The sequence below is a fragment of the Macrobrachium nipponense genome, chromosome 7 (genome assembly GCF_015104395.2).
Source record: "Macrobrachium nipponense isolate FS-2020 chromosome 7, ASM1510439v2, whole genome shotgun sequence".
Taxonomy (NCBI): Eukaryota; Metazoa; Arthropoda; class Malacostraca; order Decapoda; family Palaemonidae; genus Macrobrachium; species Macrobrachium nipponense.
The window spans coordinates 47,042,214-47,069,673 of NC_061109.1; the positions used below are offsets into that span (position 1 = coordinate 47,042,214).

The 27,460-nt window shown below is 38.6% G+C and overlaps 2 protein-coding genes across 16 annotated transcripts in view; one reads left to right on the plus strand and one right to left on the minus strand.

Annotated features, from left to right (window-relative positions):
• The window catches only part of LOC135217454 (GATOR2 complex protein WDR59-like), a gene marked incomplete in the record, with an annotated part of 356,363 nt that extends 349,484 nt beyond the window's left edge, over positions 1-6,879 (minus strand). For all 6 annotated transcript variants that reach the window (XM_064253332.1, XM_064253330.1, XM_064253331.1 and 3 more), the window contains 1 exon segment: positions 6,516-6,879. In XM_064253332.1, the coding sequence (XP_064109402.1) occupies positions 6,516-6,569 (54 nt within the window).
• Positions 6,880-6,918: 39 nt separating this feature from the next.
• LOC135217455 (dual specificity protein phosphatase MPK-4-like) lies at positions 6,919-26,650 on the plus strand. Of its 10 annotated transcripts, none has more exons than XM_064253341.1 (9): positions 6,919-7,039; positions 11,134-11,248; positions 15,700-15,831; positions 16,518-16,614; positions 19,068-19,154; positions 19,800-19,966; positions 23,423-23,528; positions 24,994-25,217; positions 26,539-26,650. In XM_064253341.1, the coding sequence occupies exons 2-9, from the start codon at positions 11,179-11,181 to the stop codon at positions 26,613-26,615; spliced, it is 960 nt and encodes a 319-aa protein (XP_064109411.1). In that variant the 5' UTR covers positions 6,919-7,039; positions 11,134-11,178; the 3' UTR covers positions 26,616-26,650. The 10 variants fall into 10 exon arrangements, with proteins under 10 accessions (XP_064109411.1, XP_064109409.1, XP_064109403.1 ...); XM_064253339.1 differs by lacking the exon at positions 6,919-7,039 and adding an exon at positions 8,008-8,136; XM_064253333.1 differs by lacking the exon at positions 6,919-7,039 and adding an exon at positions 8,140-8,233.
• The last annotated feature ends 810 nt before the right edge of the window (positions 26,651-27,460 follow it).

Sequence of the window (27,460 nt, forward strand, 5' to 3'; positions counted from 1 at the left end):
GGTCCTAGAGAACAACAGTTCTCGTACATCGTTCTCACATCTCTTAAATAGTGTGAGGCAAATACTGAATTGCTCCTCCAAAAGGTGGCATCAAGAATGTCCTTGACTGACATATTCTTTTGGAAGGCAAGCGAGGTTGCGACAGCTCTGACTTCGTGAGCGTTCACTCGCAGGAGGCTCAAATCAGTCTTCTGGCAAGATGAATGAGCCTCTTTTATAATGTCCCTTAGAAACAAAGCCAAAGCATTCTTTGATAAAGGTAAATCCGGTCTCTTCACTGAGCACCACAAATTACCTGAGGGACCTCGTACCTCCTTCGTTCTGTGTACATAAAATTTGAGAGCCCTGATAGGGTACAGGACTCTCTGATTCTTGGCCCACTAAGTTCATCATTCCCTTTATTTCGAAGCTTTTGGACCAAGGGTTAGACGGGTTCTCATTTTTGGCCAAGAACGTGGGACTCAAAGAGCAGACAGCATTATCACCTTTGAAGCCCACATGTTCACTAGATCCAGATATCTCAATTCTAAGAAAAATCAAAAGCAAAATCAAAATGCAAACCACAATAGCGTATGCCAAATCACTAAGCCAAGTCCGAAACCAAAAGACAATCCAAATACTCAAGTGACAAATGGGGTTTTCAAAATCCTAGGGGGAGGTCTGTAAACAGATGTTTACCGACCGGCGACAGAAGAAAATCTGAATAGAAAATGGGAATGGTTCCTGGTATCCGCCTCCCAGCGGCGGGAATGGGTACTAACCACCTAGCCGACCACTGCGTTTGCCGGGAGTTTCGAAATTCTGTCGGTCGTCAGAGAATACAGCTATATATATATCTGGCAGTTAAGTGACATGAACAAAATAAGTTTTAGCTTACAATTGTGTTTTTTGACCATTTTGGTAGAGTCAAAGTTGACCGAAGGTTGAAATTTTGGCACTTATCGTCATTTATATGAAAATATCTCAAAACTGATAAAAGCTACAATCATGAGTATTTTTTTGTTGTATTCTACATAAAAATACGCACATTTTCATATATAATACTCCATGTAACGGCTAATTTAAAATGGTACAAAAATTATGTCAAAGTGACGAAATAATTTCCGAGATGTGTCACCGATACTTTTTAGTGCGGCAAGAAAGAAATTCGCGCTTGCGCGCCTGCGTAACAATTGTAAACAAAACACCACCTTGATCCGTGAACTCCCAGCATCCCCCAAGGCGCGTGATTCAAGAGTTTTCAGCTGGTAGGCCTATAAGTATTTTTCCGACGACTTGGCAGGCCCTCGCTTCCCCCACCCCCGCACAGCACCCACTGCACCCAAAACTAATATACGGCACGGCCCGAGAGCAATCGTGCCCTCAGCACCGAGCGCACAGGGCAAAAATATAAATGAAAAAGAGTACTTACTTACAATTTTCAATTACACATTTTCACCCAAAATACACGGCTCGGCGCGAGCGCGCTCTCGCCTTCGGCACCGAGCACACACTTACGCCCTTCAGTCCCTGCAGTCGTCGGTACAGGAGGGCGTAGAGAACTCATGATCCAAAACAAATCACTTCAATGTAATTGAATAATAAAGAATAGTGAATAATTGTACTTACAATTTTCAGTCACACAATGTAAAGAGAAAAAGAAACACAACTATACCAAAACCAAACAACGAAAAAGCGGGCAGAGAGCGAAGATAAACACGTCTATCCACCAGCGGGCCGAAAGCAAAAGTGATTCTTCACCTCCCAGTCGCGCGGCGTGCGCACTGTCGGACAAACAGTTAACTACGGAACTCCCTTGTTCGAAAGCTTACGACCATCCAGGTGCCGCGAGTTACCTTTCTATTGTAAAAGGACCGAAAGGTTTGTATTCAGTGTCAGAACAAACCAGGCGGCGGGGTAACCTCCCTCCTCTGCGGAACCACAAGCGGAGCCTGCACCGCAGCTGTCAGGGTCACCATGGCCACGTGCTGTGTGTACACAAGATGGGGAGGCGCAGTATACCCTCGCGTCGACACGGTGGTAGTTGTCAACGTCTCGGGACCATGAGTTACCGGCCTGGAACTCTGCGCGAGGTGGAAGAACAGCCCCTGAACGCTCAGTGTCCCCTGGAACCCCAGCGGAGTACCAGACCTGGCCGAGATCATCCCCCACGGCAGGAGCACCTGAGGAAGGAATGGTCGGGTTAGTAGGGGGGTTCCTCCTCGCCCGGGGGGGGGGGGAGACAGGTCCCACTCCGAGCAAACAGAAGACCCAAAGTACAACTTAATGCCGGGGTATCACACTCCCTCCTCCACGCTCGACTGATCGAGGGAGGAGAAGGAACACGACACGCCCCCCGAAGGGGAAGGAGCCATACGTGGGAGCTGAGACTGAGGGATGAAAGAGGAAGACGTGTCCGTAACCAAGGGAGTCACTGGAGAGCTTTCCGACGACTCCTTGGCTGGCTTCCTCCCCTCGTATCGCCCCCACTGCTCCTCCGACCACAACACACAAATATCACATGGGTCGGTGCGAGATCATTCCCGCCCTCGACACCAGGTACATAAATTATGAGGGTCAACCTCCACAAGAGACTAAAAAGCCCCACATTTGCGGCCCTCCACACCAGGGCACAATCTGCGGCTGATGGGGGGGCCGGGTGGTCTCTCAGGCTTGCAGGAATCCATCCCTGTCACAACGATTTGCGAGCAATAAACACAAATCAAGAAAATACAGAGTACTTATAGTCTCCACACAAGCACTCGGTAAGGTAAAGTTGAAAAAAAAAGTCCTTCTAAATGAAGTATCTACGCCTACGAGCAGCGGGCAGAGCAGCGTAACAACACGTCTGTCTCCTTAGGCGGCTGAAAGCAAAGTGAATCTTTACCTCTCTGTCGGGCGGGACTCCCGACTACCGGACAAGCAGTTAACTATCGAACACCTTGTTCTAAGCTGATGACTGGTCCAGCTGGGCGCTGATTACCTTCTTATTGTTAAAGGACCGAAAGTTTGTATTATGTATCGGAACAAACCTTCCTATTCTTCCGAGCCCATAGAGCCTACCCTTGCAATGTACAATGCCTGACCTAAATGGCCTGTGTTTTTAAAACGTAGGTCAATCAGCCTGTGTTTTTAAAACGTAAGTCAATCAGTGAGCTTGTAACTGTTCAGTTAAGGGTCCTATAAAATAAAATATGGTGAATGAGGATTAGTATACCAGGCTGCTTATGGTTGACCATGCAATAATCTCTATAGCCTCATAAGTTAAGATTGGGGGGTCCCTGGAGAGGTGAAGAAATCCCCAGGTGTGGCAACATAATTAAGAGGCAATCTCAGTTCTAATGCAGCAACATCTTGCTAACACCAGCCAATCATCAAAATAATGCACAAGATATGCCAAATGCAAGTGGACCCAAACTGACACCAAGGTGAACACTCACATGAACACTGGGGAGGGGGATTGCAAGTCTGCAAGATCTGGAAACTCCATGTCCTTTTGCAAGGAAGAAGAAACATGAGATCCTGAAGGTCTGACCACAGTACCCTTTGTGCCCTGGTGGACTTGTGAGGGAGACTCGACAGAACACCAAGGTGTCCCAGCTATCAAACACCTTTTTTTTTTACTGCCACCCCTGTCTTCTTTACTCTTTGGAAAACAAAAAGGAACCCAAGACCTATCAATTTAGCTCAGCAATACTACTCTTGGCGAGAACTTACTAGGAAGCACTTTCTAGGAAGGGCACCTAAACTGTCGTATGACACTGTCACTCAAAATTAACTGGGTTGCATCCTAACCCAAGAACACTAGACCTAACCTAACCAAACCTAAGATACCAGTTCTTTATGTGAATAGGGTCTTTCCATCCCCTGGACTTCCTTCCCCCACTAACATAACCTAGGGAACCACATCCTTTTTGCCTGGTATCACTTTAAAATCACTGAATATATGCTATATAAGGCTAAGATTGGATCCATGAGTTTGGGTCATTTCGGCCAAAGGTCATTTAGAATACAAGCACCCTTCTAAGTTGAGCTGTTTAGGTCGTTTTCGCTATTTGCCCGTTTGGATATGACAGACTAAATGACTTACAGCCAAAACAAAAACAAATGTCAGAAATTTTCAAAGCACACATTAGAACACATAGGTAGTAGAAAAATACTTTTGTGTCTCAAATGCAAGTAGAGTAGGGTAAATGACCAAGTGGTGACATAGCAGCCACCTGTCTCAGAACGTGGCCAATTCCCAAAAAAGCGCTTGAATTATGCCATTATTTCTTAAATTACGAGAAAATGCTTAGTACTTCAGTAGGAGCAAAGAGGTCTCGGTGTACTGCCTGGATGGACCACAACTCTCTATTGATGCTCATGGCAGCAAATTCAAGTACTTTTTCGGGAAGGAGGCTGCTATTTCGCCACTCAGTCATTTACTCTAATACCTAAGCTATTCTAAGTTATATTCTAAGTTATAGCTCGGTAGTACTATAGGATATGACAGAAACAAGCCTGGGCCTGATGTGTACACCCCAAAGCCTGCGAATATGGGGGGACCACTTATACAGTTTATAACCACAAATAATCATACTTAGGCTTAATGTTACGATAGCCTTTGGATTTTACTTGCCAAAGCAAGTCTCATTTATGGATATATAGGGTAAACAACTGAGTGGACTGGCCAACTCACCGACTACCGAAGTTTTGGCCACCCTCCGAAAAAGTACTTTAACACGTCCTGACACCAGAGATGGTCATCAGTCATGAGTTGTTGGTGGTGATAACAGGAGCTCAAGATCTCTACTCTCCTTTCGAAATTAGTATTTTCTCCAAAGTTAGAAATTAAGGCCATATTTTAAGATTTAAACAGAGGGTAATGAAAAGGGTGACCAACGCAGTACCCACAACCCCAAAACGCTTTCAAAGTTTTATTTACAATTCCAAATATTTTGAAGATGACGCCATCTCAATGTTTGCGGAGTCGTTTGTGTCAACAAATTTCCCATTTCCTGTGCTAAATCCACACACCACTTATACCCATTGACACTGGGGCACTTTCATCACAACAATCGTAAACCTGACCTCTAACCAGTACTTATCTAAGGGCGTTTTGCGCTCTTCAATTGTTTATCAGTGTTGTCAATTGGTATGTGTTTACCCTCCAAACTGGTATAAGACTTAAACAAAACCGGGGAAATAAGTGAAATTAGCGTATCTATTTGTAGTATATATATACGTATACATATTGCAGCAATATTACTGCATTACTATGACAACTAGAATTCATGGAATCATTACTGCATTACTATGACAACTAGAATTCATGGAAACAGTTTGTAAATGCATCGGCGTATGTGTGAAGCTCCACTAGATTGGCAACGATGAGTCTTTTTGCCGTCGTCTGCTCGTACTTCAGAAATATCCGTAATTTTTCGGGGTTAATTTCGTTGCAAAAAAGAGATAATAGACATGAATTAAATAAATATTTTGAAGTAAAGTTAAACTAAATAGTGAGTAAAGTAAACAATTAAGGGAATAAAGCTTTGCACCTCATAAAAAGTGTAGTCGTCTGCTGCTCGTAACTGTGTTTGCAGAGTGAGTGCTTAGGAACCAGGAACAGCAACGTGATTCAAGTGCAATTTGGAGTGAATTAAGACCAAAATGTGTATAATTACAATCAAATAAGCACTGTGGAGTTTCAGTTGTGATGGCAGTAAGGATAAAACCACCGATTACAAGGTAAAAATGAATTCCGTTCTATGACCCTGGGAATAAAAAGTTTCATACTTTCACTAATATAGGCAACAAAATGTTTTATTTTGCTGATTACAACTGCAATCTTGAGTAAGATCAATAAATGTTACACATAGGTAGGTATAAGCTAACATTGTTCAAATGAGTGCTGGGAAGGCTGGGAAAGATGGTGGATTGTCCGTGGTTAGACCGGCCAGCCTCATGAATGCCGCCATATTGAATTTCAAAACTGCCTTGAAAACAGAGTTTGCAAAGAGCGTCACATGCTTATTTTAGTTTGTATGGGGGTTTCATAGGCTAGGTATATCATATTATACGTTGACAAAAATTCAATCTTTTGAATGGTAAAGTTGTAATTGTATTCTTGTTTCACCAATTAAATATCAAATTAATAAGGTCTGGGCAGCGTGATGACGATGGATCGTCCGTGATTGTTTACCCTACTTCGAAAGGAGATAGCTAGAGGTCTTGAGCTCCTGTTATCACCACCAACAACTCATGACTGATGACCATCTCCAGTGTCAGGACGTGTTAAAGTACTTTTTCGGAGGGTGGCCAAAACCTCGGTAGTCGGTGAGCTGGCCAGTCCACTCGGTTGTTTACCCTACCTAGTACCTAACTAGGCTACCTAGGTAGGTATTAGCATTGCCTGAGCCTAGTCTTGGAATGCTTACCTTTGTGAATTTTGGAGAAAAATCTGTTACGGTTGATAACACATTTTTCAACAGATAGCATATGGCGTACCTATAAATAAATTAAATAAGCACGTGACAAAAGGACGTCAGGCTCACCTGAAGATCTCTGTGTTCAGCAACGACATTTTCACTGCTCCACCTTACAGCCATGGCCTTTCTTCCCCCAAAAAACTAACTACGTAATTATATCATATCCGTACGCGACAGAAACCACAAGCAGATCCTAATCCACAGTAAATGACGACCTTCGCACAAAGCAAAATGGTTCACGGGAAAATTTGTCAATGGCTCTCGGAGACGGTGGATAGGTAGTGGAAAATTGAGATTGACTGACCAGCTCTAACCAGAGCGAGGCAACTTTAGTTACAGCGAACGATCTTTGTTTACAACTATAATAGGTGATTGTGTTACTTTTATGCCAGACGATTTTCTATATCAACAAATAATATTCAATGCAATTATGTCTGACTAAATTACTCCATCAGGGTTAAAAATATTACTGAATCAGTCGCAATGTATTACTTCAACGAATCGCTTCACCATGTAAATGTCTCCGCTGGCGCTGTGACTATTGTTTAGAGGCCCGAGATGAAAGGTATTTGCCAGATGAAAAAAATTAAGTAAGTATAATGGTGAGACAAAATGGTACTATGCGTGTTTTATGACTTATATGTGAAAAAATAAACAGAAAATAAACAAGAAAAGTCGATAATGTATGTTTGCATCAAGGAATAAACCAAATTTGAAACGCAGAAATCACCTCGAGCAAAATTGGATGTAATTTTCATTTTCACAATAATCATATTGGTCAATGATGAGGTGTGTGATTGTTTACATATGCAATACATATTCATCGGAAGCATATATGAATAACCTTCAAGCACTGCGAGGTGGGGTTTATTGACAAAAATGCACATGTCCAGCGGAATAAAATTTTGGATTATGTTCTCTCAAAAAGAACTAAAAGAGTCAAATTAGAGTGATAACTGAATATCAAGATCGTAACTCCTATTAAAACATGCTGGATGGTGTTACACCATTGAAGAAACTTGGTTAAAATGTAGTTTAAATCTATATATCTAAACCCTAAGAAACGAAAAACTAAAAGAAAGGTTAAAAGATACGTACTGACAAATGAGATCAGCAATCCTTCACTGAAGAAATGAGTGGCCATAGCCATAAAAGACGCTATCCTTATCATGAAAAATAAATATTTTGTTTTAAAAGCAAATTTCAGAGGGAAAATATATCATTGAAGTTTGTGCAATCCATAAAAAAGATAACAGAACATAGTTTTTTTCATAAATAAAGAAGGAATGTTTGAGTCAAGAAGACACGAATATAATATTACCTCATGCTGGATATATATACAGTATTTGCAGAGAAATCAGAGTAGAGCGCCTGGAAAATACATAAAAGATATGTCGTGCACTGTGTTCAATAATTTTTTTACAGCTAAAAGATTCAAAAGGTGCCAGAAAACCTTTATTTATTTATTATTATTATTTTTTTTTTGCATCTTAGTGGAAGGAGCCAATGTGGCCATAAACTTGTTTGTGGGGTATGAAATGAGAATTTGTAAGGAACTTATCAAATACCCATGAAACCACATAATAATTAAGCATACATAACCACATTCACTGTTAATACCTTGGGGAAACTAAGTTATGGAGAGCCATTCCAAAATTTATTAACCTCTCATTACTACTACAAGAAGGTAAACAGTTACACCATTCTCAGTTTTCTCACACTATTTAAGCAATTGACTAGGAATATCATATTCCTTTACGCAGTCTTCAAAATTGTCCCTTTACGTAATTAATGTCGCTCTAAATGAATGATCAGCCTATAATTTGGTTAACAATTTTTCCGTAGTAGCCTATAGGCTATAGCGAGTTCGGTAAATCATTACTATAGTAGGTATACCTAGCCTAGCTATATTACTTTAAGTAGGTAGGTACCACAACTCCCATGAATGAACTTCCTGCTACAAGGCATAAATTTACGATAGCAGATTTACTAACTAGCTATGTACGATTTTCTGAATAGGTAATAGCACAATATAAAGACTCAAATAGTAGTATCGAGATATGGTATTAAAGTAATTAGCCTAAATAGGTATGACCAGTTCAGTGGATTAGGAAAGTAGTATGTGGACAAGCTTACCTCCTACTATAGGTAGGCTAGGTAGGTAGTAGGACTATAGTAGGACTATACTAGGTAGTATGAAAAAGATTAGTAGTTTGGAGGCTACCTAAGGGTATGCTAAGTACTTCACATTTAGGTATAGTAGATTCAGAAAAGTTCAGAGAATGTTTTCAAACTACCTAGGTAGTAGCTACCTAGTAGGTACCTAATACTATCATGTACTAGGCTAGGTAATAGGTAATCATGAGTAACAGTAACGACATTTTACCATTTGTTACATACCTAGGTGGTTGGGTAGTATACATCGTTTGCTAACAAAACAAATCTCATAGTAAAACGTTCAAAACATCATTTTAAACATAGGAAAAGGTATTTCTACAGAAGCAATCTGCGGTGGCCTAGACTATGGCAATTAACGTTTTCCTATGTTATTTTACTTATTGAACAAGAATTTAAAGTAATATTTATTCGGACGACTGTAATTAAACCCCAGGGGTCAGTACTAAACATGGAGAAATACATTGGACGCCCCAATCCCTAGTGGATGTCGTAGTATCTGCGGTTACGTTTCTTACAGTTCGTAGGGAACTATTCTTTAGAATTACCCTGCAAGAAACATAACCACTAATACGACATCCACTAGGGATTGGGGCGTCCAGTGTAATTCGCTGTGTTTAGTACCGGCCCCTGGGGGTTAATTACAGTCTTCCGAATAAATATTACTTAAAAATCTTGTTCAGTAGGTAAAACTGCATAGAAAAACCGCAACTGCCATAGTCTGGGCCGCCGAAGATAGGTACCCTAGATCTACCTAGGAAAATTACACGTTCATTTTCAAAATGCGATAATGGTTTGATGTGAAATTTAACCGAAAATTCTTGAAAAATCACTTACCTACGTAAATCCGACCTGCCTAACAATGAATCTTAACAATTAAATTCCTTGTACTATTTCACTCATTTTGCGTTTACGCATAACCAAGAACCTTGGTTTTCCCCTGTGGTCCCCAGAATTGTAGCATTCAAGTATTGGGTTCACAATCTAAAATTAGGCTACTCATTTGCTACCAAACCTGAAGTCAGAAATGTTGAAACAGGCAGTAGGAAAAATAGTAGGTAGTATATTTTTAGTGTTTCCAAAATGCAAAAGTGGTTTTAAGTAAAATAGTATATAATACTGAATTCGGAATTTAGATTTAAACTGATGTTAGGCTTGGATTTGAAAACTGAATAGGCTAAAGAATGTGTATCATGCCAATAATATTTCTTAGTACTTAGCTAAACCCATGCCCAAGGAAAATAATGTGAGAGTAGTAGTAGGTATGTGAGGAATGTACACAAGCAATTTCAAACTGAACAGCTAAGTGGTGGGGGGGCAGGGTTAAAGCACTCATGGCCAGGTAAAGGCATGATGTCTTTGACTGACTTAATCTAGATAGATATAATATAAGTAAGGTTAGGTGAAGGTAGATCTGGTCAGATCGTATTCCCTCCAAGTAGCCTATTACAGGTGTAACATCCTAGTGCCACAGTATACCACAATCCAATTTAACCTAAGATGCAGCCATAGCTCCCCATCTGCCAAGAAGAACTTTGACCTCTGGTCCCCTCAAAGCCAATAGGCTATAACTAGCAAAAATTCAGCTAACCCTGCAGTAATGAATAGTCTTGCTAGGCTAGACCCACCCATTAAAACTGCAGACATGGACAACTTGCTTTAATGGTAGCCAAACTAAAATCCCCAGGCATAGCAAGTGTAGCTAGATAAAGCTATTAGCCAAATGAGTACAGTACTGAGACCTCATTAGCTACATTATAAAAGTAAAACATCACACAAATGAATCTAACCTGTGGGATAGTATCCTGGAAAGTGATAAATCCTGGAACACATTCTTTTTTAATCAGCCAGAACATCTGATTGCCCTCAACATAGCGTATTGCTATAAGAATAAGAATAGATGCCAACTTCTGGATTATTTCAGCTTACAATTTAAAGAGTTTTTGTCTCATAGAATGTTTTTAATATTAGAGAGTGTGCTGTTTGAGTTTACTGTAGTTCATGAATTGGCGATAAGGTACTTATTATTTTCAGTGTCCTTTCTGGTGCTGCCTGTCAGGTGGGGTAGAGAATGCTACTTATCTGACAACTTATATAGATTAGACTTTATTGAATTGAATGTATAGTTTGGGCCAAAGGACAAGCACTGGGACCTATGAGGTCATTCATTGCTGGAAAGGAAATTGAGAGTAGGTAGGTCTGAAAGGTGCAACAGGAGGAAAACCTCATAGTTGCACTAAGAAATAATGTTAGGAGTGGGTGGATAGCAAGATGGAAGAAAGCTGATATGAATGGAGGTACAGTAAAAGGAATGAAAGGTGTTACAACTAGGGGCTGAAGGGTCACTGCAAAGAGCCTTTAAGTAATACCTACTGTGCATCCCATGAGGTGCACTGATGCCGGTACCCCCCTACGGAGGATTAATCTTCATGATGCAGAGTTGGCAGCAGTGTCTTACTTTGTTTCTTATAGCTGTTTTTTATTGCATTACCTAATTTTTTTTTTTCAGATTGGTTTTGGTTTCCCCTCACAAAAAACTTACCAACCTCACAGTATGGATAGTGATGAGGATTTATTGCCTGAAACTGCTGATCTGAACAAAATTGAAGAAGGGCTGTACTTAGGTGCGTAATGATCTTAATAATTTGCCCTTTCCAACTTTCCAGTATATCTTGTTCGCTTGTAGCCACCACGACTACAAACATTTTAAATTATCCTTGTGGACCTTTTCATTGTTAACCATCACTGCAATAATTTATTTGTAGGTTAGCTAGTAGAATGTTATTAGTCTTGTGGGGCTTGCTGAAAGAATGTTTTCAAGTAGGGGTGGATACTGAAGATACCTAAAGTTAAGGAAGCTGGATGACTATAGAAAAAGAGTAAAAACAAGGTACCCGGTAACTATGAAGCTAGACTCAAAGGGGTACTGCCAAAAATTTGTTTGTATATACCTCTTTTAGTTGATCTGCAGCATGCTGTTGGTACTTATGTACTGGGAACCACTGTGAGTCAGGTACTATTGCTTATCCATTAAGTACTTCATGCATTTAGGTACTGTATACTACTCAGTATTTTTTTAACTGCACTGATTTTGTAATTATCATTAATATTACTAACCGAGTTTGTATTGTTTATGTTCTTAAACTATCAGGTGAATGGTAATGGCAGTTTATGAAGTTCTGCACTGTTTTCAATTACTACTATTAAATAGGTAATTATTTTTTACTTCCATTGTCCATTCATTCATAAGGATCAATATAGGCAGTCCTCGGGTCACGACAGGGGTTCTGTTCTTGAGACGAGTCTTAAGCTGGAACATCATAAAAAATCCTAAGAAAACCTTAATTTTAATGCTTTGGGTGCATTAAAACTATGTAACCTGCATTCTTATTGCATTTTTCATAAAAAACCCTTCAAATATTCATTATTTTGCATTTTTGGCGTCATATTTCTTCTGCCAGATCAGCGTTTGTAGGCGTCATAACCCTGGAACATGCGTCGTAACCCTGGAACATGCGTCGTAACCATGGAAATAATTTCTGATGAATATAATTGAAAAGCACCTTAACCTCGGAATGTCGTAAGCCGAACCCATCGTAACCCGGGAACTGCCTGTACTGGGAAATAATATTTTTCTCCTGTATTACTCTGGATTTGTTTTAATTGGTAAACAAGTTCCCCACAAAGTTAAGGGTCATGGTAGCTCAGCTGGTTTCACATGGACTTTACAGTGCTAATGCTTGACAGATTTCACTGCCAACACATGTCAGACCTGTTTCAGAACTTCTATTGCTCATTTCTAAGACATGTTAAGTTTGAGTTAGGCAAAAAGCCAAGTTTACAGAGAAGTAAAACCTTAGGTAGGAAGCTTGGTTAAAAAAGCTTAATGTACGTATTAAACACTGACAAAGATTTACATCTGTAGAGATCAGTAAATACTGTTAATTAAGATCATACTCATTGTGTATGTTCCCTCAAAACATGCTGTTGGTTTTTATGTCCAAAGTTGTAAGAGGGTTTGATTTTAAAATTCTCCAATATGTTAGTTATTTTAAGTCGTAATTGGAGGCAAATTAAAAACCACTGTCACATTTGGGCATAATAAAGTTAAAAAGGTTGGTTGGTTAAGTAGGAAGAGACCGAAAGGAACAGACAAAATATCAGAGGCAGAGATTATTACTACAGTGGAACCTCTTATGAAAGATCCAGATTACAAAAGCAAAGACGAAGATTTTTTTGCTTCTGTGTACAAAAATAATTCAGGTTGTAAAAGGGTTAAGTCCGAGATTCGCCCGGGGCGCTGAGAACAATTTTAAAACTTGCACGCCGCCAACTGAGCATACTCGCCACCATCCTCCCGCTCTCCCATTGGTTCCTGATGTTAGTCACCGCTGTAAGATCCTGCTCTCCTATTGGTCAGCATCTGTCCCATCATCCCTCTACGTAAAGGCGTCCTTCGACCACTTCGTCGCATCAGCGTTAACGTACGCACGTGGAATTTGTTTGTTCACATAGATTTCGTTACTGAACGTAAATTCATGTTAGAGATTTTGCTTTCTTCGTAGTAAGTTACTTTATCATGTTGTGTGTGAACTTAATTAACTTGTTATTAGCCATGGGTCCCAAGAATGTTGCTGAAGTTCACGGAAAGAAGAGGATGCTTTCTATGGAGACAAAGATGGAGATAATTAAAAAGTATGAAGCTGGCATACGGTAGAGTGTGATCTTTAAGGAATAGTACAGCTGAAATCCGTCGACGATAGGCACCATCCTTAAGCAGAAGGAAGCCATCAAAGCAGTTACATCTTCCAAGGGCGTGACTATTTTGTCCAACAAGAGGAGCCACGTGCATGATAAGATGGAGAGGCTGCTTCTTGTATGGATTAAAGACAAAGAAATCGCTGGTGATACAATAACTGAGACTGCAATCTACCAAAAGGCCAGCGCTATTTTCGGTGATCTGATTGCCCAGGCTGAAGACAACGGAGGAGAAGGGACATCAATGGCAACCCCAGACTTCAACGCTTCTCAGGGGTGGTTTGATAAATTCCGTAAACAGACTGGCATCCATTCGGTGGTGCGGCATGGGGAGGCTGCCAGCTTGGACACAAAAGCGGCCAAAGCCTTTATTAAGATGTTCAACGAGATGACGATCGAGGAAGGCTACAGTTCTCAGCAAGTCTTCAACTGTGACGAGACTGGCCTTTTTTGGAAAAAAATGCCTCAGCAGACATACATCATGGAGGAAGAGAAGAAGCTACCCGGGCATAAACCTATGAAAGACAGGTTTACGCTCGTAGTTTGTTCCAACGCCAGTGGGGATTGTAAGGTGAAGCCCCTACTTGTCTATCATTTTGAGACTCCTCGAGCCTTCAACGCCTAACACCACCCCTCTCCTCCAGCCCATGGACCAGCAAGTGATATCGAACTTTAAGAAGCTGTATACAAAACATCTTTTCAAGAGATGTTTCAACATCATCGATACCACAAACCTCACCTTGTATGAATTTTGGAAGGAGCATTTTGATGTCGTGATATGCATCCGACTCATCGATCAAGCTTGGCAGGAGGTTTTGAGGCGAACCTTGAATTCTTCGTGGAGGAAACTCTGGCCTGATGCCGTATCCGCCTGAGACTTGAGGGATTCAACGTGGGCGAAGCTGATGCATATTCAGAAACAGTTGATGATCTTGAAACTGTTTCGCAACCAGATCTTGACGAGATAGTTGCACTTGGCAAGTCCATGGAGCTGGTTGTCGACGAGGATGACATCAATGACCTTCTCGAGGAGCACCAAGAGGAGCTTACAACGGATGATCTGAAGGAGTTGGAGGCCATGCAACATAACGTTGTTCAAGAAGAGTTCTCTAGGAGCAGCAAGGAGGAGGAGGAGGACCCTATGACAACGACAGAAATTAAGGATGCTCTAGCTGCTTTTCATAAAGTGCAATCATTTGTAGAAAAGAGACACCCCGAAAAGTGTTACATAGGTCGTATGCTTGCGCAGTTTGATGATGTTTGCCCGAGTCGTTTCAGGAACATTTTGAAAAGCAGGCAGAAGCAATCATCCGTGGATAGTTATTTTTTAAAGAGGCCTTTAGTAGTAAGCAAACAGGAAGACCCAAGTGATACGAGATACGAAAAAACAGAAAATTTTAAGTGGTGAAGAAATTAAAATTTTGTAAAAAACATAAAGTAAAAAAGTAAAAAAAAATGTAAAAATCAGTAAAAGGCAAAAAAAAAGAAATTTAATTGTAAGATTTTAGTAAAGTTAAGTGTTAATGTTTTCTGCCATTTGTTAATGTGTTTCGTAAAGTTTAGTTAATGTTTTCTGCCATTTTTTAATGTGTTTTGTAAAGTTTAGTATTAATGTTTTCTGCCATTTTTTAATGTTTCGTAAAGTTAAGTGTTCATGTTTTCTGCCATTTGTCCTCCTCCTTTGTTGCCACTTTTGAACATCGCCTCACTCGAAAGGTAAAGTTCCACATTTTACTACGTACATGTACGTACAGTATTTCTTGTTCTCTATACATTAATACACTTTATTTACAGGTACAGCAAAGGTTAGGTTACATATTGAATGGTCCAAATAGTTGTATTTCATTGTTTATTGGTCAATTCAGCTTTATTATAAAATGTACTGTGGTGTTTTTGTAGGGCTTGGAATGAATTAGGCAACTTACATGTAAAACGTAGTTCGAGATACAAAAAAATCAGGTTACAAAGGCTGCTTCGGAATGTATTAATTTTGTATCCTGAGGCACTACTGTACATGCTAGAGCTAAAGGGGGAATACTTTGATTACTCCATTTTTATATATTCAGATCAGTACTAGGAGCTTCAGTGAAAGTTAAACTTGCTTGATGATAGAGCTTTGGAGGAATATTGAGAAGGAAAAGAAGATGGTTTGTGTAGACTATTATTGCCCTAATGTGACTTGGTGGAACATGAGGATACCGGAAAGAGATTGGCAATGAAAAGGAGAAAGACATGAATCTATAATAGAATAGAATTTTGGATGGTGCCCCATCTAAAGTTTTTGTTCTGTGGTCATTAATAACATACATCATTGCAGGAAACATAACTGCTGCTCTGGATACAGAAATCTTGAAGAAATATCGCATCTCACACATTCTCACTGTGGATTCCAAGCCTCTCCCTACAAATATCACTTATATTCCAGGCATGAATTTTTTGTATATTGAAGGTAAGTATTGAGCCTTTACTATTACCAAGCCATTTGGTATTAAAAAGATAGCAATGTACTTAGTACAATGCACCATATTTAATAGAAAAGTTCAGATGATAACTTGTCTACTTTGCCACAAAGTGTTTCCATGGTTTGTGCAATAGCTGATGAAATGAAACTCAACAATGTAAGGTACGTAATTTAGTTAGTGATCCATGGCAATAGAGCACTAAACTGTAAATACTCTTGATATTCTGTAGTAGCCTATTACAAATTATACACTTAAAATCCATTTTAAACTCGCCTTCAAATGCTAGATTGTGTTGCTACCTTAAGGCAAAGCTGGAATGACCATAATGACAGAGCACTTTACTTGATAAGAAACAGCTAGCAGTATGCTGTGAACATGGTAGTATACTTGCATGACAATGTGCAGTGGTTATTATTATCTACATATTTTTCTCTTTTGTAATTATTATAGTGTTATCCACAGGAATATCATGAAGACTAGTGGATAAGGAGGAAGCTTTGTCCCTTGGCAGCTTCTAAGCTATGATTTTAACTATATATCTGAATTGACAAATTATATATACTATCTTCTATTGAGTTTAAAGTCAAATTTATATTGTCCAATAATTTCAGCGTACTTTAACAAGATCATGTTCTGAATACTAAAATGCTGCGATTTAATTTTTTAATTGCAGTGGATGATATGGAAAATGAAGATCTTTTAGCCCATTTTGAAGAAGCAAATGCATTCATAGAAGATGGCCAAGAAAAAGGCAGTGTTCTTGTTCATTGGTAAATATCTCTTATTGTTTTGTTTCTTACTTTCAATTTTATTTAAATTCTTACTTCCAAATTTAATTACTTTATTATTCAAAGCCCTAAGTAATATAGGTCTGTTTGTGGTGACAAACCATATGTAGACCTTTGTGTTTATATAAGAGTATATTTGAGCATAAACTGGTTCATTGAAGCTTGGTAAAAATGTACTGTAGTTAATTTGTGCATGATATAAGACAGGTGGAGCCATGGAGGTCCTGTCTTTCTTTTAGCTGAGCACCCAACTTTTCATTGGCCAATATCAAGATACCAAGTTCCTGCTCTACAGTCAGCCTCACTTGACTTGGGTTGTGTGAGGCTTTTCATTTTTGTGTTCTTTCTTTCTTTCTTTGCTTTATAAATATGCAATTGCCGAGTCCACTATGGGTGAGATGGCAGACTCCAAGCCAAGAATTCTTGAGAGAGGACTAAACTTGGGGTTACTGCGCGGGCTCCAGGATGTGTTCTTCTTACATGGGGATCTGTCTCCAGGTCAGTCTGACATGTCACCCTCTTCTGCCTCGGTGGAAGTATAATCTTGGTCTGGGTGAATCCTGTGGAACTAGAGTGCCATACACCTTTGAAGCCAAACCAGAATGAGTGTAGAGGCAGTTTCTGGAAAACACTGGTGTCATTGGCAACTGCAATGGTCTTGGAGAGGCTTTGAGAACTACCCCCAGGCACTTTTATTTCCTCTATAAAGTGGACCCATGGGCTTCTTAAGCAGTTGGATTCTCTAACCTTCTGACCAAAGAATTCATTTAATACTAGATAGTGTGTTCTCAGCTTCTCCCTCCACCTCTGGTAAGCCAAAGGGTGAAGAGACTTTCTGTTAGTTGATAAACAAAATTCAAAAGGAGTTGCCATATGGGGAAAGTATTGCCTTCTTGTCCTCACATGCATTAGTCTTGGAATTAGTTATTGCTACGCTCCAGGCATCCATGTGTTATGGCTGAACATATTGCTAGACTTTAGCTGTCTGAATTGTTCTTTGAGCAGGACTTAAGGCCTGTCCACACGATCGGGCTGATCGGCGGACTTCCCCTCTAACGGGCACACTTGACAGGCAAACCGTCAAATTGCCCGATGGGTCTTGTAGCAAAATCACCATGGTGGTGCCCGATGGCTTGAACTTCAACCCTGGCAGACGTACGCTAACCATATACATTTCTTTTACTGAGCCATTCTCTGCACCATATTTTCTTCTTTTTCATCCCACACAAAGCAATTATCATGCCAAACTATATTCTTTGCGGTAGGCACCATGTTTATCGTACCGCACTGAATACACTACTGGCGTCGTCGGGTACGCCCACCTCTCCATCGCCTCACCCGTGTGGACAACATTCATAGGTAAGCCCGACAGAATTTGCCCGTCAACCCCGGAGCACGCCGATCAGGCCCGCTCGTGTGGACAGGCCTTTAGTAAAATTCAGGTGACTGGTGTCAAGAGGAACAACACTGACCTTCCTAATGAGTTACGCCAAGAAACTATGGGACAATCTGGTGTTAGCAGGATGCAGTTTGTGGTCTGTTTTCATGGTAAGTTGTAATGGAAAGCAGTCCAACTGCAGAACAGATCATCACTGAATTCCTCCTTGTTCTTTTCTGAGTTTGGTTGAGGAACAGTGAATAGATTTTTTTAAATCCAGGATCCATTGCTGCAAGATTCTGCATACTGGACTAGTTTTTTCAGAGTATGGTATCACCCATCATTTACCTATTTGCAGATTTCTCTATGGAACATATATTCCCATTATTGACAGAAAATTCATGGTATTTTTCCGAAAATATCCACAAATTCCTGATTTTTTTTTTTTTGTGATAAAACTACTAGAAAAGCCAGGTATAAACATTTTTAGTGGGTTTTTCTTGAGTTTTAACTAAGAAAATAGGCAGTTTTAAGCTTTTTTATTATAGGGGTTTCAACTATCTACAGATTCTAGCTATTGGTTGGGGGGGGGTTGTGGTATACATCCCCATGAATACGGGGGAACACTGTAGTTAAAAAAAGTTTGATGTAATTTGGCCCTTCAGTCTTAAGATTGGTACCTAAAACTTATGATATAGAGCAGTGTTTTGTGAAAATGGTCATTCAGTATTGAAATGGAAAATGACAGTATAAGGTTTAAAAGATGTAACAGGAGGAAAACCTCACAGTTACGCCATGAATCAAGTGTTAGGAGAGGGGGGAAAGTAAGATGAAGAAAGAGAATATGAAAGGAGGTACAGTAAAAGGAACAAAAGTGGTTGCAGCTAGGGGTCGAAGCACGCTGCAAAGAACCTTAAGTAATGCCTACAGTGCACCACATGAGGTCCACTGACAACACTACTCTCCTTTGAAATTATTTTTGTAGTGCCAACTGATGTGTGACTATCAAAACTGTTGTCAAATACTCAACCAAAGTTGACATGTTTTGTTCTTTCAGTTTCTTTGGAGTTTCAAGAAGTGCGACATTAGTTATGTCACACCTTATGAAGAAACACAAGTTAACTCTAGATGAGGCATTTGAAAGGTATGTTTGTACTGTAAATCTTTGCTTTGATATGTTCAGTTTGAACTACATTTAAGGTTCATTGAAGCAAGTTTAATATTCTAATTTATGTATATTACACTTAAATTTTAATATAGTAATAATTAGGAAAATTACTAGCTCATAGCTCATTCTTTTATGATGCATTTTGAGGATCTTATCATGAATCTTTACCCTTTTGACATCAGTTAAAATCAGCCAGCCATATTTTTTCCAGTCTCACTTATATGTATATTACACTTTAATTTTAATACAGTAATAATTATAAAAATTACTAGCTCATAGCTCATTCTTTTATGGTGCATTTTGAGGATTCTATCATGAGTCTTTACCCTTTTGACATCAGTTAAAATCAGCCAGTCAAGATTTTTTCCATCTCACTGATGATGGTAAAAATTGTATCAAATATTTCGGCTTCCAGCATAAACTGTGATTATGTATATAATTTATGTAGAAATATATCTGCTGAAGTGTCAACTCTAAAGAGTTGTCGGTCAATCAGTACCACATTCATATGTACCTATAACAGTTTCTGGAAATTATCAGTTCTGTTTTTTTTAAATATGGTTCTTACAACAACAAACGATGTTGAATTGCTAATTCAATATTTTACTTTATCCTTTTCAGGGTAAAAGCTAAAAGGCGATGTGTAGGTCCCAATTCAGGATTCTTGAAGCAGCTTTTAGCTTATCAAAATATGCATTGGAGTGTTGTTGAAGACAACATACAGTACAGGTTGTATAGGTTAGCAGGGGCTGCTTTTTCTATGAGATCAACCTTTTCTGTTACCAAACGTAAGTGGAAAGTTTTACCGGTTCAATCACAATTTATTGTCATTTATTTCTTTTCTCAAAGAGACTGTAATATTTAGTTTCCTACATTTGGATCGTGCAAGAAACTATTTTGAAAGACAGACTTCACTGATTAAAAGGTGTTTTATTATTTAAGAGATAAGTGAAAATTCCAACTTACATTTAGCACAAAGATATTCCTAAAATAACAACATGCTCCAAAAAGAAAATATAGTTTCAACTGAAAGTACATAGCAATATTATTCAAATACCAAACACTTTATATAATCTGACTGTTTTTGTGAGTTGTACTTTAAGAAAGTAATTGCCAAAAATATTACCAGTTTCATGACTTTTGTGGTTGCAACTATGTGACTGTTTACATAACTTTCCTTCAAGGTCTACCATCTTGCCTGTCACTCTTTTCCAAACTACTTTATCAGTTACAGGGTGGCTTGAAGTAGCAGCCAGTGTTAACCTGAGAGTAAGGTCTGACAAAGACAACAGTGCTTTGGCCATCCCTACATCTAGTTATGATCTCTGATGCAAGAATTTTTGTTGAGGAATGGTTGGGGATGGTTTACCATCCTCCCTGTACATAATTTCATAAGTTCAGTATCATAATTGTTTTAGTTTGAGGGCTTAGTTCCCTCAGGACCATAACTAATGGGGCTATCAGAAATACCTATGATTTATTGCTTTCAATTAATGTCCTGCATTTGTCATGCCAGAGGTTGTCTGGTATTCACCAGATTTGATTGATGTGCTTCTGTAAACTGATAGATGACGCTGTTAGTCAAGTGAATTTACTATAAAGGCACCATTTTTTTTCTAGCCTTTCAGGGGTTAGTAATTACCTGCATCAGCAAAGGAGCAGGTACATATTCTCAAAAAGTGTTTCTTTACTTCTGTGAAGAGTTAGGACATCTGATCAACAAGGAGAGATGTCATTTCCTTTTGAAAGTCATTGATTACAAGAAAGCAGATTTCCTGAGATTTAATTACCTCAGTACCTCATGGAATTCCTTAAACACTCAAGAATTTTGGAAAATACCCATGACCATAAACTCCAAGGATATATCTCCTTGTTTTAGATTTCTTTGGAATCACTCAATCAACCAAGCTTTGAGCAAAGTCAACATGAAGAGGATGACAGAACGAACAGAATTCTTAAAATGTCACAGCCCACTTACTATAATTGACAGTCAACACATACTTACAATATTCATTAAGCCATTGAAATGAAATTTAACTTAAAAGGCCTCTGTGCTTTTCGCATCATCTTACAATAGCAGGATACTAATTGTATTGGAATATAGAGGAAGATGGGGAAAGGTGAGGAGAAGAATTATCCGCCACTGTGAGTGTAGCTCTTGTGGATTTTAAATTACTGCATGTATTTAAGATAGAGGAAAAATATGATGTTCTTGCATTTTATCAGTCCTCTGTCAAGAAAATTATGGGACAATAGTTTCCCCCTCTGTTTTGTTTGTTCATCATTCACACAACTTTTCATTACAGATTCTCCTATATAAATTAATTGATTCCAGCCACACTTGTGCAAAGGTAGACCATCAGGTATAGAAGTGCTTGAAAGGATATTAACCTGTCTGTCTGGCCTTTTCTTTATGGCTGTAAAATTTATCTTGACTTAGCAATTCCTCTGATACAGTTCAAGGATTTCATTTTCTGTCCACTCATCAGTGTCTGTCACATTCGTTTTGTCATTGCCACTCCACTTACACAGTAAATTGTCATGCATGGAGATGCATGAAGGAAGATTTGTCCATATATCTGACTGTGTGCCAGCCATGTTTACCTCGTCATTGCAACTTTTTCCAAATACTAATTAAAAGGATTTTAGTCAAACCGGTTACAGAGGTAAATTTTCATGTTTGAAGGAAGACTGTTTGTCTGTCTGTACTTGTGTCTGTCACACATACCCTAGCATCAAAACTCTTCCCATATAATTAAAACTTGGTACAAAGTAGACCAACATGCATAGATATACAACAAGGGCGACAGTCTTTCTTTCTGTCTGTCCATCAGTGTGTAAGTCACATTTGACTTGTCATTGCAGCTTCACTTATTTGGTTGCAGGATCTCACTTAAACATCATATAAAGGTAGACCACATGTAGAGAGATGCAAATGAAGGGAAATCTTTTTGTCTCTGTCAGCATTGTCTGATATACTTACCTTCTCCATGCAACTCTTCTTAAACTGTAAGGAATTTCAGTCAAGTTTGGTTCAAAGGTAGATAACCAATGCATAGCAGTACATAAAGGGGGATTGTCTTTGTATCCTTCCTTCTGTCTGTCAGTCTGAATGTCATGCTTACCTTGTCATTCCAACTGTGTAATAGCTAGTTAATTTATTTTTACAGTTGAAGTAGTTCTAATTAAGCTCAGTACAAAGATACACCAGCTTGCATAGGTGTGGAGGCAGGAAGTTGTTTGTCTGGCTATGTCAGTAAGCATGTCTTGTCACATTTGTCTTATCACTGTCATTATGTATTTAAACAGATCTGTGTTAAATGCCAAAAGTTGAAAGTATGGTTTCAAATGCCATAGATACTGTGTGTACCTTGACAACTTTTGAAGTAGAAGAAAAAAACTATAAATGATGTGCATGCTTCACTAATGATGCCCTTTCATATGGTACAAAGGTTTGAGACTTAGTGACTAAGAAAATTGCATTAATACCAAAAATAGCTGGCATCAGGGGCATTCAAGTTTCACATGTACATCTTTTTGGGAGAAACTGTATTTTTGCAAGAACCGTAAAGGGATCTTTAACTTTTCATTATGTTCATAGAGTAGTTGGTCAGGGATCAGTATAAGGCATTGTTGCTTTGATGGGCATGGATTGCTTTTGCAACATTTTGGAATAGTATTAAAATGCATATTTGAAAGTACAGACAGTTCCCTGGTTAATGGCAGGGGTTCCATTCCCGGCTGACGCCATCAACCAAAATCACAAGTAACCAAAAATCAATGATAACAGCATTAATAATCCACTGGACAGTGCTGTTAACCGGAGATTAGCACTGAAAATCCTGTTAACAAATTCGTTAAACGCACTGTAAAACCAGATAGCCCTTAGCTAATATCACAGTTAACCAGGGGCTGCCTATAAAAGGCATGGATTCTTTTGAATATTTAAGTATGCTGTACATAGATGTGGCTGATATTATTATTATTATTATTGCGTATTATTATTATTATTCTTTTAATTATTATTACAGGCAGTCCCCGTGTTATAACGGGTTTGGTTTACGACATCCCATGCTTACGACATTCTTCAAATGTACATTTTCGTAAAATGTTTGATGATTTTTCGGCTTACAACAATTTTCAGCTTGCGACATTGTGTAGGAATAGTACTGCCATCGTAAACCGGGGAGTGCCTGTATTATTATTATTAATATTATTAATATATAGATTTCTATTACCAACAGATGGGACTGTACAATTCCGAGAAAAATTCCAAGATTTAATTCAGCCTGATCCTAGAATAACATCATCAGAAAGTGATCCTGTTGCTCTGAGATGTAAAAGATGCAGGTAATTTTCTCACCATATTCAAGACAGTAGTATGTGGTTGGTATGTTATGCACATTTTTAAACAAAATCTTGCAGACTGTGCTAGCATATACATTGTTGCTTATTCATAAGAAGGTATACAGTGGTCCCCCCCGCGAATAGTTAGAACCCACGAATAGTAGTTGGAACCCCTATAAAAACGCTTAAAACCTCCTATTTTGTTAGTTAAAACTCAAGAAAAACCCACAACAAATTTTTATACCTGGTTTTTTTAATAATTTTACCACAAAAAGTGCATTTTATGATGAAATTGATAAAAAAAACAGGAATTTGTGGATATTTCTCATAGAAAAATACAGCGAATAGGCAAATTTTCCGCGAGTAATGGGGGAAATGTTCCAGAGAGAAATCCGCTAATGTGTGAGTCTGCGAAGCCATTGTTTCCCAAGTGACTTTTATTTATTAGTCTCCAGAAGCTACTTTTTTTTAGTGGTGATAACTATAACTTTAGCTAATGTTGATAGTACTAACTGGCAAGTAGGGTCTTCTTGTAAAATAAATTCTCAAAATAAAAACTTTGAATTATAATAACTTCAAGGACAAAAACTTTGCCTCATCAGTTTAGGACATTATGTGGAAAACTATTAAAAATGTCATAAAGAGAAATCTTATGAAGGAAACTGCTTGGAAAAACAGAAAATTTCCATTCATCTTAATCAGTTTGATATTTTTTGGAAAAAGGTTGCTTCTAAAAAACTGGACTAGTTTGAAATGAAACCTCAAAGTGAAAGCTTCCCCTGTGAAACAGCAGAATTTGAAAACAGTTTAAAAGACAAGAAAGTGCCATTTTAAATAGTTTTCCTTTTGTAAAATACAAACAGGTTGTAAACAAAACATACAACCACTGTAAACACTTTGATGTCCCAACCTAAATTTGGGCTAATACTGTTGATAATTTATCAGTTTGTTTCAAGTAAATGAAAGCAGACTAGTGATCCTGCATTTGTTGAACTTTGTTTTTAAATAAAATAATGGCTATTTCAGAAAGTAGCATACTGCTTAATTTCATAATATCTAGTGTAGTCTCTTAAGTTTCCCAGACCATTTTCGGTAGCTCCACATTTCACAGACAGCATAAAGAAAAAGAAAATATCTGCTTAGAAATATATTCCTAATCATCAAAAGTATGTTTCGTACAGAGGGACAAAAAATCATTAATGTGAACAATTAAGAAAACAATATATCAGGCTAGTATTGAACAACTGAAGAAATTTTTTAAGCCCTTTGATGATTCATCTTATCTAATAATTTACATGAAATTGCACATAATCTCAGATTTTGAATTTCTCCCGCCACCATTTTTGCCTTTTTGGTACTGAAAATGGGTAACATGATTGAAGATTAAACATTTTTATATCTGCATTAAGATTGTCTAATTTTGTAGCCAAAATTCCATTTTGATCAATATTTTCTTGTCATATTACAGGTCAGCATTGGTGCAAAAAGGTTCCATGTTACCACACTGTCCAGGGGAGAGTCCAGGATGGTGTGATGGAAAGTGGTCAGGGAGATTTGAAAAATTTTCATTATGCATGGAAGGCATATATACACTTCCAATTGCCTGGATGGGGGACATAACAAGTCAGTTAGAGGGAAAGCTTGGATGTCCCAAGTGCCAGGCTAAAGTTGGCTCTTATAGCTGGGTTTCAGGTATGAACTGAAAAAGAATACTTAAATATATATTTTCAGGAAAACCATTAATGTCTGGCAGCATATCGGCCATCCTCTTGGAGGAGAGGAATTTTCTTTCAGATTAGATTTAATACTTGTCTGTTGGCTGTGATCCAGGTTCCTGATATATTTTCTTCTGCTATATATCAGTTGTACTGCATTTTGTAAATCATCAGAGGTCTGCTCATAGGATTTTGAATGCTGGTTCCTGGCTTCGGCAAACTATGCTCACTTCCTTTTACCCAAAGGACATTGGCCTCATGTCCCTGGACACTTTTTCCTTGGGTCCGGTGGTGGCTGCCCAATAAGTTGTGTAGCTCACCCAGTGCCACTGGTGGGACAGTTTATATCTTACCTAAGATGATTGTGTGGAAAAAAGAATTTTACTGCCAGCCTCTCTCACAAACTGGGTTGGAAGAAATACTATGTGTCACGAGATACCAATCCTGGTCCGTGACCAGCTTCCACCTCGTATAAACCGAGTTTCCAGCTGGCACTAGAATTATCCTGTTGTTAAGACTGAAGGTTTGTTAGCTATGAAAAATACAAATTGATTAAAAATGTCATTTTTCCTTTGCCTTCTGGCTGCATATACCTACATAACTGCCATGTCCATGTGGGGAACCACCTGTGTTGTGGCTTGTGTGGTGCACTGCGGACGATACTCAAGGTTCTTTGCAATACCACTGTAGCTGTATTACTTTCTGCTTTTCCCCACTTAATCTGTTCAACTTTGTCTCTTCCAATGAAGCTGCACGACTCCATATCACCATAAATATTGTCTTCTGGTGCAATGTTCTTTAACTGTGTTGGAGAGGTTTACGTTATCTGATTACCTATGTGTCCATCATCAAAATCATCATTATAGTTCTTGTGACTAATCTATGTACTAGTTCATGAGGAATACTATGATTGGTCTCTTTGGGTTTTACTAATGTAATGCCACATACATATTAGAACCATGGCATCTTTGCGTATACCCTGAAGTGGAAACCTTCGTATTATATGTGGTAAGGAAACAAAGTCAGCAATGATGTATTTCATGCTGATTTTGATAATGAAATTTTTTGTGCCCACTTGGTTTGTAATTTACAGAGTGCTTTTCCTGGTGCAACATGCATATTTAGATACAGTATAATCATTTTGCTTTACTGTTCTTTCCTTTGGTGTAATTATGAAGAGAACATTAATACAGTACAATATACATAGTTAATCATTAATAATTACTACACCTTATGAAATACATGTCAGTACTGTGCAGTAAGTGAAAAATGAACAAAGGATTTCTTTTCTATTACAGGTCATCGATGTCCTTGTGGAGCCAATATTAAACCTGCTTTCCATTTTGTCCCTTCAAAAGTTGACAGATGTTCATAAAGTGTTATCATATTAACAATAAATATTTAATCTACCCTCTCAATAACTGACAACCATACAATACATAACCATTTAAAAGGGTGCTACCTCTTCAGTCCCAGCTGCATACTTTTTAGCCATTCATTTTGGTCTCTTGCTCTTACTTAATACCTATATAATTAACTCTAAATCATTGGTAGTCTCAGCCCAAGTACAGCAATGCAAGAGGTCCCTCCTGAAGTAAGTATCCACCATTTTTTAAAAGTCTCTGACTTTGCCTTAATGGGCTAGGCAAGTGGGATGAATAAGAAAAATACTACTTTCAACCTGGATTACCCATTACAGAGGCATTAAATGTTAGAAAAGTTCCTATAAATGAAAAACCTCTTAATTTTAATTTTGTGTAAATGTCAAGACTGGGTAGGGTAATGGTGTTGAGTAGTTGTAAAAGATTATAATTTTTTAAGTGTATCAAAAATATCATGCATATGACCAAACACCAGTCCCATTCCTACAAGGGGGAAAGAAGGCAGTGGCTACTGATAACTCGGAAGGTATACCAGTGAGCACTTGAAATCCCCTCCAACCTCTTCCTTGCTCACTGGCATGGTAATGTTCATGCTGCCAGTGAAATTTACCAAGCCACAAGCACAGAATGAACTCGAGATCACCCCACTGTGATGTCAAGGCAAAACCACTAAGCTACCATAGCTTATGACTTCCATCTAACCCATGAATCCTTACTTTATCACCCTCTCTTGGAACTGACAGGATTAAAGGATCAGCTGTGGCTGACAGGTAAGCATTGAACACTATGAAAAATGACACGGAAATAAAAAAAAATTCTGAATGGACACTCGAGTGAC